General features: G+C 32.0%; 2 protein-coding genes across 2 annotated transcripts; one reads left to right on the top strand and one right to left on the bottom strand.

The window, feature by feature from the left end:
* Positions 1 to 1,353: 1,353 nt before the first annotated feature.
* On the top strand, positions 1,354 to 4,828 carry LOC132067226 (GDSL esterase/lipase At3g48460-like). Its single transcript, XM_059460385.1, has 3 exons — positions 1,354 to 1,931; positions 2,746 to 3,338; positions 4,322 to 4,828. Exons 1-3 carry the CDS (start codon positions 1,424 to 1,426, stop codon positions 4,826 to 4,828), a joined length of 1,608 nt encoding a protein of 535 aa, XP_059316368.1. The 5' UTR covers positions 1,354 to 1,423.
* Positions 4,829 to 5,531: 703 nt separating this feature from the next.
* Positions 5,532 to 8,125, bottom strand: LOC132067227 (E3 ubiquitin-protein ligase AIRP2-like). The gene is made up of 5 exons (XM_059460386.1): positions 7,472 to 8,125; positions 6,783 to 6,945; positions 6,418 to 6,484; positions 6,026 to 6,257; positions 5,532 to 5,920 (listed from the first exon to the last, which is right to left on the bottom strand). Exons 1-5 carry the CDS (start codon positions 7,558 to 7,560, stop codon positions 5,710 to 5,712), a joined length of 762 nt encoding a protein of 253 aa, XP_059316369.1. The 5' UTR covers positions 7,561 to 8,125; the 3' UTR covers positions 5,532 to 5,709.
* Positions 8,126 to 13,615: the final 5,490 nt, after the last annotated feature.

Consider the following 13,615-nt stretch of genomic DNA (forward strand, 5'->3'; position numbering starts at 1 on the left):
CTACTTGACGAAATCAAATAGGGCCTCCATATGTTTTAAATTCAAAATGTGAACGAAAATGCTTTAGTGGTGGATCGAACCGGCGAGGTGAGACGGAATTTGAACATTCTTTGCCATTGAGTTGCTCCGTTTGATTGTGCAAAGGGTGTTCAATATATAGTATATATTCACAAAATACAGTATATGACCTATACACTTGATATAATTTTCAGACGAAGGTGTTATTTACCACCCTCTACTTATAAGGGTGGCTCCGCCCCTGTTTGAGTTTGAGGGTAAGTAGTTCAACGTTAACATTCCCATATAATATGAATATTTGACATGACAAGGAATAAAGGCTTAATGCATATGCGGCCCCCTAAATTTGTCTTTTTTTTTTCATTTTGGCACCTTAACTAAATGTTATTCCTATTGAACTCCTGATCTCGTCTTCAAGTGTGTCTATCAAATCCCTTAAATCTGATTTTTATTAGAAGCAGAAATTAAATTACGGAAATGAAGGTGAAGTAATATTTTAGTCACGGATGTGTCGATTCTCTTGAACGTTTTGCTCTTCCAATTTACTTAATTAAGAGCTACTCTTTTTTTCCCTCTTAATTGATGCTAATCTTAGCTAAAAGATGGCATAATTCAATTAGAATATATATTAACATCTTGCTACATTGAAGATGGAATACTATGTAAATCGAATTGTATTTGATAAACACACGGAGGGATGAGTTGAGAGGTTTAATAGAAGCAATGACGAAGTGAGGTGTCGAAATGAAAAAGGGACAAATTTAAAAGACCGCATATGCATTAAGCCGGGAATAAAACTACAAATATAATCCGCACTTAGCATGGCACATAGCAGACACAATTACTTTGTCAGTTTTAATTAATTATGCAGTCCAAGAAAAAATGCGACCTACGATATCTTAACATTTTATATTCTTTTTCAGAATATCCTCAATTTATACTTCCAGTTCCATACATCAATCAATCAATGGAAATTCTTCAAATTATACATGCCACGATTTTGGCCAACAATGTACTTACTTATGCTCTTCATCTTTCGGTTATTCACCTACTTATGCTCGAGAAAAGTGGTGGTATTTTGTGACTGAGATCCTAGTTTAACTCAGGTTTATAATATCCTCCACAAACATTTTGTTGTGGGATGTTGGTCTCTAGTGCCTCAAGGAATGAATACCTGTGATTTCCTAAAACTAAGGAGGCTCTCTACAAAAATAGCCTCTTAACTCCAATAGATTAAAATTGGATACTATAAATAGCTTTCTTGCTGGCAGACCTCCTTTGAAAAACACAAACTTAGAACCAAAAAATACAAAAAAAGGAAAGAATAACACAAACTTAGAACCAAAAAATACAAAAAAAGGAAAGAATAACACAAACTTAGTACCCGAAAAAAAAAAAATCAACTATGTCCAATATGTTCTTCCCACATTCCCCTAGTTTTACCCTTTTCTTCTGTTTCTGCCTATTTTTCTCATTTTCATATGCTCACTACAAGCACCATGAAAATCCTACTTGTGATTGTGCCACTGCTCATAACAATAGCCATGAAAAGATTCCCACCAAGCCCCGTAATTCTCCCCCCGCACTTAACAGCAGCCAAGAAATTCCCACCAAGCCCGGTAATTCTGCCCCCGCACATAACAGCAGCCATGAAGTTCCCACCAAGCCCGGTAATTCTGCCCCCGCACATAACAGCAGCCATGAAGTTCCCACCAAGCCCGGTAATTCTGCCCCTGCACATAACAGCAGCCATGAAGTTCCCACCAAGCCCGGTAATTCTTCCCCGGCACATAACAGCAGCCATGAAGTTCCCACCAAGCCCGGTAATTCTTCCCCTGCACATAACAGCAGCCATGAAGTTCCCACCAAGCCCGGTGCTCATAACAGCAGCAATGAAGTTCCGACCAAGCCTGGTAATTCTTCCCCCGGTCGTTGTTAGATATTTGCAATATATATGACACGAGATTGTCAGACATCAGAAGGCGAATATGAATATGAAACTTACACTTTTTGGTATGACTGAAAATAGTTTAAACAAACGTTTTCTGAAGATAAGTCTTTTTTCTAGAGTTCAGCTGCCAGAAAATATTTTTGTAAGGGAAACATTTTATACCAAAAGGAGAAAAATGCCTTCCATCACTTTTTGGCAGAAGTCATTTCCTTCGCAATTATCTCAGCTCTTAATTTTATATCATTGCTTTAACCATCACTCAGTAACCATCACTCAGACATTATTATCAATCTTTAATATGCAAAATTCCAGGAAAACACTATCCGGTTCGCAAATGTTACTATCAATCTTTTCCAGGAAAACACTATCCGGTTCGCAAATGTTACTATCAATCTTTAATAAATGTTTTTTTCCACACTCACACTAGAAAATATTTTCATCACTTTTCGGGGAAAAAAAAAAGATTTCCGTCACACCAACACCACCCTAAAAAGCTTGGTATTTATTCAGTTTAATTTAAATTTTGAGCTTTAATTAAAATTTAAATCCAGGTTATTATTTGAAAGAACATACTATGACTATTCTGAATACTTTTGAACTTTTAAGTACATGCCTCCTCTGAATAGTTGCTAGTTATTTTGTAGTCTTTGTTGTATCCTGAAGTGACTTATATGTATATCCAACATAGTATACGGACAATATCTCTTTCAGAAAGCTGTTTTCACGCCTCAAATCTTTTCTTTTTCTGAAGTCCTGTTATTTTATTTTTATAACAGGTAACTCTTCCCCTGTTAATAACAACAGCCATGACACTTCCACCAGGCATAATAACTTTATAGGATGCTTCCACAAGGTCTATGCTTTTGGAGACTCCTACACTGATACAGGAAATGCTAATTTAGTGGGTGGTCTCAAGGAAAATTTCACTCGCACATCGAGCAGTTCAGAAAAATCGAACAATGGTTTATGTGATGGGCATTTGATGGTAGATTTTCTCTGTGATGCTCTTAAGCTACCACATTTGCCACCCTTTCAAAGCACCTCAGTAAATTTCACAAATGGGGCCAATTTTGCAATAGCCGGATCAACAATTCTCCCCAAACAGGACTTTTTAACTCAAAAACTTACTAGCCTATTCTGGAAAGGAATACCCTTGAACTTTCAAACTCAGATTGATTGGTTCAATAAGTTGAAGCAGCAAATGGGATGTACAGATAACAATGGTAAAAGTTGCAAAACTGAATTGGAGAATGCGCTCTTCTGGATAGGCTCTGTTGGCGTTAGTGACTATGCTCGTATACAAGGGTCCTCTCTATCCACACGTTGGCTCACACAGCAGTCCGTCCAACAAGTCAGCAGACTAATCGAGGTATGCACATGAAAAGCAACTTAAATGTCTCCATAAAAGCTCTAACATAATACTACTATTTATGACAATTAGTATTAAACCTCTTTGGTCAAGCTTCCAAGATTCTACTTACGTTGAAAAGTGTTTTTTGTCAATGAAGCCTTAGAAAAAGTATTTTTGGAACAGTTTGTGTTTGCCAAATCATTTGAAAAAGACGCTTTTGTTAGTTTTTATAGAAACAATCTTTGTCTGGCAAATCTTTTCAAAAGAGCTTCTGAGTGTCAAATTATGAAGAAAGACATGAAAAGAATTTACAATTGTATAAATAGACAAATGATTTGCAATATTTATTTTGAGAGACCTTAATTAAAATTTTCAATTTCATTTAATTAAGTAAAAACTAAAAGCACACAGAGAGGGAACAAGTTTATAAGACTTTGGTCGTATATATTAGTCTTGCTGAAAATGCATGAGCTAAGTTTATGTTTATACTGTGGAGATAGTTTGATGAACTTTTGGTAAAGGTATTTTTGTCTCGGAAAAAATTAAATACTTTTGCTTCTACTCTTAAGAAGCTAACTTTCCCATCTTCTACCTCACAACAGAAAAAACAGTTTTTACTACTGCTTCAAAACATTTACTTTTTCTCAAAATCTTGGCCAAACACCTTAACATTCCAGAATAAGCTCTCTTGTTTTTTTAAGAATAACCACTTTTAGTTTCCTGGAAGTTTGGCCAAACAAACTACCCCCTCAGTCCCAAAAAGATTGTCTTCCTGTCCCAAAAAGATTGACACCTTTCTATATTTAGAAACAATTTAACTTTATGAGATGATTTACAGCCACACAAATATCTAAGGCTTGTTTTGAACCACACATTTCAAAAGTCTTCCTTTATTTCTTAAACTCTTAAACTCCGTGCCAAGTCAAACTAAGACAATCTTTTTGGGACGGAGGGAGTATTAGTATCACGGCAATGCTAAGTAGACAATGTTAAATGTATAGGCAGTGCTGCAAAGCGGAGCAAAGTACATTGTAGTGCAAGGCTTACCACCAATAGGATGCCTTCCACTACATATATCATTATGTCCGGTGAAAGCTGCTCTTGATCATATGGGATGTGCAGCAGCTGTCAACGCAGCAGTAATGGTCCACAACCAGATCCTGCAAAGGAGATTGGAAAAATTCCGTAGATTATATCCTAATTGTCATATCTTATATGCTGACTACTGGAATGCATATCTAACAATTAAGATGAACTTACAAAAGTACCAATTTGAGGAAGCTTTCAAACCTTGCTGTGGAGCTGTAGAAGGACCATTGAACTTCAACCTGCATTCATTGTGTGGCTCACCTGGCACCGTTAAATGTAACGATCCGAGCAAATTCATCAGCTGGGATGGTATCCATCTTTCAGAAGCGATGAATCAGAAAGTCACTGATCTTTTCCTCAATCAAGGCTTCTGTCAACCATCTTTTAGTGAGCTGGTCAAAAGTAAGAGTGGCATGTAGATTGCACTACATGTAACCTAGTAAATAATACCGCTCCGGACCTACCAATCAAGAGAGCGAGCTAATAATAGGAATGTTGAAACTTTACAGTAGGCAGATTACCTTATTTATCAATAGTACATAGACAACCTTTGTGGAGTACAATAAATATCAACAAGCTGCTTTGTGAATGCACATGTATCGTCATGTATGAGTTTATATATGTGGTAATATAATGGACTGGAAGGATACTCTTCCTTTGTTGAGACTTTCACAGCTTTTAGCGGTCTTACCTGTAAATAGGCTGGACACTCCAACCAATTGCTCGTACACCAAAATTGCAAGCAACCAATTGCTCGTACACCAAAATTGCAAGCTTTGTACACATTTATACTTCACAAAAGAGAATGCTGCTTTTTCCCATCAAAACATCATTTAGCGAAATGGTCCATATGATGGTCTTCCAAACTTGCTTTGGTCTTTTGTCAAGTCCATATTGCCAATCTGCTAATAAGCATTTGGCATTCTGTGACATCACCCAGTCAACACCAAAAATGTTTTAAAATAATGTCCATATCTGCCGGGCATAGCACATCCTTATAAAGCTCTAGCAAAATAAAAGACGGTATAACTTGCAATTCATCAAAAGTAAAGGCTATGCACCATCGATGGTGATATAATATATGTAATTGATGCAAAATTCTAAATAAGGAGCTTTGGGACATAATTTTGGAAATAAAAATCTGATATTGATCATGAAGCTGGCATAAATACCGCCACAAAGACAATCATGGAGGTGGTTATTTCTCTGTGAAATTTAGGAGAATTTCTCCCACCAGAATTATGTACATTTGAAGGTTTGCTTTCTCTATCTGTACACTACTTATCTCAAATACTTTATGTCATATTAGGTATTCATAATACATCAAGAACAGTGCATCAGGAGAATCCTTAGGCAGGCTGTTAACATATAGATAGAAATGCAATAAATCCTCTTTGGTAACAGTCTCAGGATCAACAACTTCATCATTGCAGGTGAGGACCCATAAGTCTCTTGACTTAACTCTCTTCAAATTACCACGACAAAAGGGGCAGGACTCTGATCTAGTATTCCTGCAAAGTTGAGAAAGCAATATTGTTCTCAAAATAATGAAAGACATGAATAGAGAGAGAATGTAGGTATGATGTATTCTTTTTAAGGAAATGTAGGAGGTATACCAATCACGGTAGCAATTAATGCACATAGCATGGCAGCAATTTGGTAAGACCATTTTGTTACAAGGCTCTAAGCATATTCCGCATTCATCTTCTCTCTCAGCTTCGAAGTTGGAAAATTTAGAGTCTCCTTTCACTTTCGCCTGAGAACTTTCTATGCCATGATTTACAGCTTTACAATCGTCCAGGTCCACCAAGTTAGAATGTAGCTGCTGCAGTGATGGCAGTATAATGCCTGTAATTTTGTCATTATTAAGTGTACTGGTTAAGCACAATCAAGGCAAGGAACTTATTCGTAAAATGGGTAAAAAAAATTTGAGCAGTACTGGTTACCCACCCCTAAAATGGGTAAAATTTTGTTACATAAATACGAGAACGAGCGACTAAGGACTAACCATAAAAGTCGCTAATAGTTGCTCTTCTTCCATGTCTAGATATTCTTGGTCTCCCATCTGTATGCACCTGCCAAAGGAGAGGGATTGTTAGAAAAATGACAAAAAACTAGATTGTGCAACTATGATCATCGTTATCACCACTAAAGCGGGGAAAGAAAAACACTGGACATTCTATAAATTCAGAAGCTAATTGGAGTTTCATGATTTGGCAAGTGGATAATTGGAGTTTCACGATTTGGCAAGTGGCCTCGACTTACACAAGGGAACACACCTATTGACTATTCTAATGCATAGCCCTTCCATAAAATAAAATTTACGACTTGTTGCGAAAAGAAGTAAAGGGAAAGAAAAGTTAAGGATGAAACCTTGTAAATGAGGACATGAAAAAAATTCAGATATCCAGGAAGCAGACATGTGCAGGAACCATCTAACCAACGGAGCAAAAACAGAAACACAGGAGCCAATCCATTGTAGGCCAGTTTCATTTGAAGACGTGCTCCACCCTTTTCTCTTGGAATTGCAGCAGCCCTGCAAGCCAGCATATTAGTTCAAGACCAAATGAATTCTTGGAAAGAAACAAGAAATCCCATTGGCACAAAAAACAAAGACAAAAATGGAAAAATGAGCAACGATTTGATATTAAGTGTGCTTCAAATGCTACAAGTAAACAGAGACTGGTACATTGTAAATCCCAATTCCATCAGCTGTTACAACACCATAAATGACCAAACAGCAAAGGGAAAGTAAACACTAACAATCATGAAGACTTATTCTTTTTAACGAAACCATATAAATAATTAAGCTTCCTTAATCCAAAAAAATAAAAGTAATAAAGCTGATATCAACAAATAGTTAAACCACTTCTGTAGCTAAAAAAGGCAAATTATTACTTTGTCAACCAAAAAAGGATAATAAAAACCCCAAATTAAACAGGTACAATTATTATCTCCCTCCAATTACATAATAGCAAAAACATGGTCTTTATTATTCAAGCAACAAAACAAAGATGAAAACAAAAAAACATACAAAAAATATAAGTGAAGGAAAAGCTTACAGAGTATTAGCATACTGAATATCAGCCTCAAGAACTTTCAATGAATCCTGATAAGAACTCCTTCCAAGCTGATAATTAATCACCTCCATCCCCTTCTTTTTTTTTTTTTTTTTTTGGGTTTATATATTTGATAAAGTTGGTACCTTTACCACTATTTTTATCAAGAAAACTTCTCTAAATTACTTTATACACAAAAACTGAAAACCCCACTATGTCTAGTCTTGTTTTTGTGCAAGATATACACAAATTTTCAATAAAAAAGAAGAATAAAGAAAGATTAGCAGAAAAACAAGAACCCCTTTTGGTAACTTGCACCTTTTTTCAAGCCTCTTAACACTACCTTTATCAAGAATTTTTTTCCTAAAGGGTTGGCTTTAAATAGGGACAGCTTTTTAGTTTATTACTAAAAAGAACTGCATATTTACTTCTTGGAAAAAAAGTAAATTGAGTTTGGGTTTTTGTTTTTGTTATGATTCTTTTGCTGTCATCACGGGTGATTGCTTTTTCAACCAAGAACCTTTAATTTAAATAAGAAATAAAGACCGGTGAAAACAAGAAAATTAATAAAAATATTGTCCTTTTTAAGAACTATTAAAAGTTTTTTTATTTTCTTGAGATTATTAAAATCCCCTCTAGTTTATTGTGCTAAACTAGGCAATAAATTGATTTGGTCGAAGAAATTGTTAATAAATTGATTTATTCACATTATAGTTTGATCATTCAAGAAGTCAGAGAAGGTGAGCAGTTGAAAAAAACTTAGTTGATAAGAATTGAAGAGAAAAAAAGAAGTGGATAGAGATAGTATTTTTCTATTTGAAGCACACTCATGATTAATGTTAGGTGTCATTATCCAGCAAAATGATATGGCATCAAAATTAATATTATTTAATTTGGTGGCTATTAAATGTACGACTTGTTCACATGTAATTACGTTACCTGTCGCATTATTCTTTAGACTTTTTTAGACTAATTGGATATATGGAAATTTGGTGTATGTGATTCATTCTTTAATACACCATTCTAGAATATACTACTATATTTCCAATTTTAATTATTTAAAAATGAAAACTAATGGATGATATTTTTTGTATAACTAATTCTTAACTATGTTGTAATATATAGTATTTTCCTATTGCAATTTTGTTTGAATTCAAACAAATATTATACAGAGTGTGGATGTTGGGCTTTTAATGACCCAAATCCACAAGAGACATGGTAAAAATTTTACGGGGTAGCTGATTTGACATTATCATTTAATCTGTATCAATTTTTTAAATATATATATATTCATTTTAAATATGCAGTGTCTAAAGTTAAGCTTGACTATATCAAAATTCAAACATTGGAATTACATATGAGTGAAGTTGATTTATTTCTACTTGAAGTTCAAGCAAAAATGATTGGGCTTCAGTAATTTTTATCTGACTTGAGCCATTTTGCTACTTATGAAGTTAAAAGCTTGGATAGTCACTTAACTTTGGATAATTGGCAATTATAGTTACTCAATTTTGTTTTATCTTTCAAAAGTCACTCAACTTTAAAGTTACAACTTTGATGGTTACTCAACTTTGCCTACTTAGCTTGAATGATCATTTTATACAAAAATATAATTTTTAGTACCCATTTTAATGATGTGGCAGCTATAAATTGTTTTTGAAAAAATACTCTATTTAAGAAAATTAAAATTAATATTTTAATTTATTTAGGATCTAATTCATCAAAATTAGTGCATATAATACTAAGTTTTAAAATATTATTCATCATAAGTTTTAAAATATTATTCATCATTAATACATAAAAATAATGAACATATTGATATATACTTATACGAGATATCGCAAGTAATATTGTAAGACATATAATGGTGCAAATTGTTAATATGACATAGTATATAAGGTTTTTTTTTTTTTTTTTGTACGAGCTGTTAATAACAACAGTTTACTGGCTCATTAGTTTAATTTAATAGAATTGTATATTCTTAGAATGATTTTTTTATTATTATTTATGCCTTAAAATATAATTACTTGAGACATCTTGTATAATTATATATTTATTTTTCATTATTTTTATGTATTAATGATGGATAATATGCTAAAATTTAGTATTATATGCACTAATTAATTAGTTTACTTAACTAGTAAAGTTTTTTAAATTGTGTTTAAGTTTCTTTTTTAATCTAAATTTGTATATATTTATATGCTCATTATTTTTATGTATTAGAGATGAATAATTTTCTAAAATTTAGTATTATATGCGTTGACTATGATGAATTAGATTCTAAATAAATTTAAATATTAATTTTACTTTTTTAAAATATTTTTATTTTAAAAATTTATAGTTGCCGCGTCACTAAATAGATACCGGAAATTATATTTCCAGCTAAAAGACCATCGAAGCTAACTAGGTAAAGTTGAGTGACCTTTGGAAGACAAAATAAAGTTGAATGACTGTGATGGCCAACGCCAAAATTGAGTGATCATCCACGCTTCTGACTCTGAACCTATGTACATGAACTTCGAACATAAATGACTGAAGTCGGACAAAAAAAACTAAACTTCAATCTATGTGCTTGAACTTAAGATATATTAAACTTCACCGTATGTTTAATATTGTCCCCAATGAGAACACATCCAAAAGAATCTAAAAACACCATTTAAATAGCAACGTCAAATCTGACATCCGTGCATTTTGCCATGCGGAAAAAATGTGTAAATACTAAGATGAATTAGCGATGACATATATAAGACTTGTAAAATTAGAAATTATTACATCCTTTGAAGGTGCATCTAGCACAGTAAAATAACTTGGTCATGTGTTATGTAAAGCTTTAGACTTTAGCTACACCAGTCATTTGGTGTGTGAGTTATATATGATGATTGAATAAAATAAAAATGCATAGACCTAAAATTATGACGAGCATAAAAATGTTTAAAAAACCTGAACCCTATAATAATCACTAATCAGTGCATACCTAACTAGGAATAAAATACTATTGAAACAATGAGGCTACATCAGCAGCGACACGAAGTAGATGAAATTTAACTAAACATTTATGGAGGGTAAGTAGAATAAAACTCTTAATTTGTCTTAAAAAGTAAATTATTCGATATTATTTAATATAATAAAGTTGATCTGTATATAAAGTGGAGGATCCAACTTTGAAGTTTAATCAAATCATATAAATCATATATGATTAGAGTCGCTGTTTGACCATCTCTTGTAATGTGATGATATAATGCTGCTGGTGGACCAAGTATACACGTGGAAAGCAAGAATCTGTTTCTTAAAGAGATAAAACACTTGGAATTATCCATATTTCCCTTAGACGATAAGTCACTGATTGTGCAAGCGTTTGTACAAGATATGATATTTTAAAGAAAATATTTGAAAAAAAAAGTTTAAAAAAAAAAAAGAAATTTAAAAGTAGAAATTGTGTTTTGGGCATATATTTAATTTTTTAAAATGTAAGTGGAAAAAAAATTCACTTAGAAAGCCGATCGGAACCACTTTTTTCAAATTTGAACCTCATCTTCAACTTTTCTTTTTTCAAAAATTCATCCAATATATAAGCAAAAGCGTAAAAAAAAAAAAAAAAGTTATTTCCACACGAGCCCAATGTGTAATTTATCCTAAGGTATATATTCATTTTGTAAGAGAGTAAGAGATCTCATTTCCTCGTATTTTGGTCATTTGCTATGTATCATCTTGGCACAACATTTTCTAATAAAACAAAAGAAGATTCTGGAAAAATACTTCTTAAAACACTTTCCTCTTTTTAAATCTCTTTTATATTGATTAATTTTCTTCTGTTGGTTTTTTTCTTTATTGAACTATTTCAAGGACGAATTCTCTGAGTTTCAATATTTTAAGTAATGCTGTCTGATAGAATCAACAATCATCGAATAATATGAAAATACAAGTCATTAGGCCATCTCCAACCTTGTACCATTTTTTGCACCAAATGCTATTTTGGTGCAAAAAATGATATTTTGGAGCTCCAACCTTGCACTATTTTTTGCACCATTTTGGTGCATGAATACGTGTTGACAAATTCTAGCAGTAACACTATTCATTGCACCATTTCTATTCATTAATAATTTTTTTTTTGTTATTATATAACACTTTTAATTTAACATATTATAAATTTTAATTTTTACATTTAGATTCCTAATATACCTATTCATCTACACCATTACTATTCATTAATATTTTATTTTTATTTTTATTATATAACACTTTTAATTTAACATGTTATAAATTTTAATTTATAATTTTAGATTCCTAATATACCTAATTATTTTTTATGTAATATCTTATAATATTAATTTTACATCTTAATTTTGGAGTGTAAGTTTTATAAATTAATTTTCGTATATATTATTTTATATAAAATTGTAAGTTAATTTTATTATAAGTTATAATTGTATTAAAAAATATAACCATCACAAAAATGAAAAGTGCAAAATATAAAATATAATATGTTGTTAATAAATAACACAATGTTCAATAACATAATAATTTTAATATATAACACAATGTTCAATAACAACACAATGATCAATAACATAACAATGTTCAATACATTAAAATTGAAAATACATTAAATAACATAATAATTTAGAAAATTATAACAATAATTTATTACTCTGGTAGGTCATTTCCAGATCCACCAATATCATTAAAATATTGAGTGTATGGGGCAGAGGATTGTTGTGGTTGTGGCTGTTGAAATTGTTGACTTCTTTTATCCATTATTCGTTTTTGTTCTTGTCGAATAAATTCACGAATATTTGGATCACCAATAGAATCTAAATTCGACAATAAAATTTTATTTTCTTCTTTAAATTCTTTTAGTTTCAAAGCTCTATCTTTCATCTCCAACAATAATTCTTGAAGCTGTAGCTGATTATGACCTTTGCATATGGCATGCATATTTTGGTATGCCCGACACCAATAATGACATTAATGTTTTAGAATCGTCACATCTGTTTTCCAATCTTGCTAAAGGTATTACTCCTCCCGCCCATTATGTTATTCAAGGAAATGAATATGATGTGGGTTATTATTTAGCTGACAGTATATATCCAAAATGGTCTACAATTGTGCAAACCATTCATGAGCCACAATCTCAAAAGAAGAAATATTTCGAGACGAAACAAGAATCATGTCGAAAAGATGTTGAACGTGCATTTGGAGTTTTGCAATCTCGTTTTGCAATTATTGCAGGGCCGTCGTGTTTTTGGAGAAAAGAAGTGCTACATGATATATTAACATCATGTATTATACTGCACAACATGATAATCGAGGATGAGCGTGATCTTAATGCACCAATTCAAGATGCTTGGGAAGGTCCAACTCCAACAGTAGAAATGGTAGTAGATGAAAATTATCGATTTGAACAATTTTTAGCTCGACACAAAAAAAATTAAGAACCAAGATGCTCATTTTGCACTGCGTAATGCATTAGTAGAGCATTTATGGGAGCAACGTACTAATCATGGAAGTTGAATATTTATGTAGAAATTAAAATAAATTCTACCTTAATGTAATAGTATTTATTTAATTATATTTTATCAATGATTTCACTTTTATTTGAATTATCCATTAATATGTATAACGTATAATATTTGCTTACAATTTATATTATTTAAGATTTTATGGTATAAAATAATTTTATATTAAATGATTATATAACAAAGGATTATGAATTACATGGGATGCATATGTAAAAAAGAAAAAAAAAAGAAAGGATTTTTTTTATGAAATTAAAAATAAAATTTAAGTAAAAGAAAATAATATAAAAGAGAGAGAAGAATACAAAAGGAATATTCTTTTTTGGTGCAAAAAATGGTACAATGGGTTGGAGTTAATTTGCACCATTCTGATGTTTGCACCATTTTGGTGCAATAAATGGTGCAATGGGTTGAAGATGCCAGGAATCCCTTTTGGACCAAGAAATATCATTGACATTCTTGTGAATTGAAAATACCCAAAATAAACTTGAAGACTTCTAAAATATAATATATTTGCCACTTGGAGAATAAGCAACTAAATAGAAAAACCATCCACTTATCCAGGAATGATGTAGTCATCAATTAGCATACATGGAAAGAGTAAACTTTTGTTTTCTTCAATCTGAAATTA

This window comes from Lycium ferocissimum, chromosome 8 (genome assembly GCF_029784015.1).
Source record: "Lycium ferocissimum isolate CSIRO_LF1 chromosome 8, AGI_CSIRO_Lferr_CH_V1, whole genome shotgun sequence".
Taxonomy (NCBI): Eukaryota; Viridiplantae; Streptophyta; class Magnoliopsida; order Solanales; family Solanaceae; genus Lycium; species Lycium ferocissimum.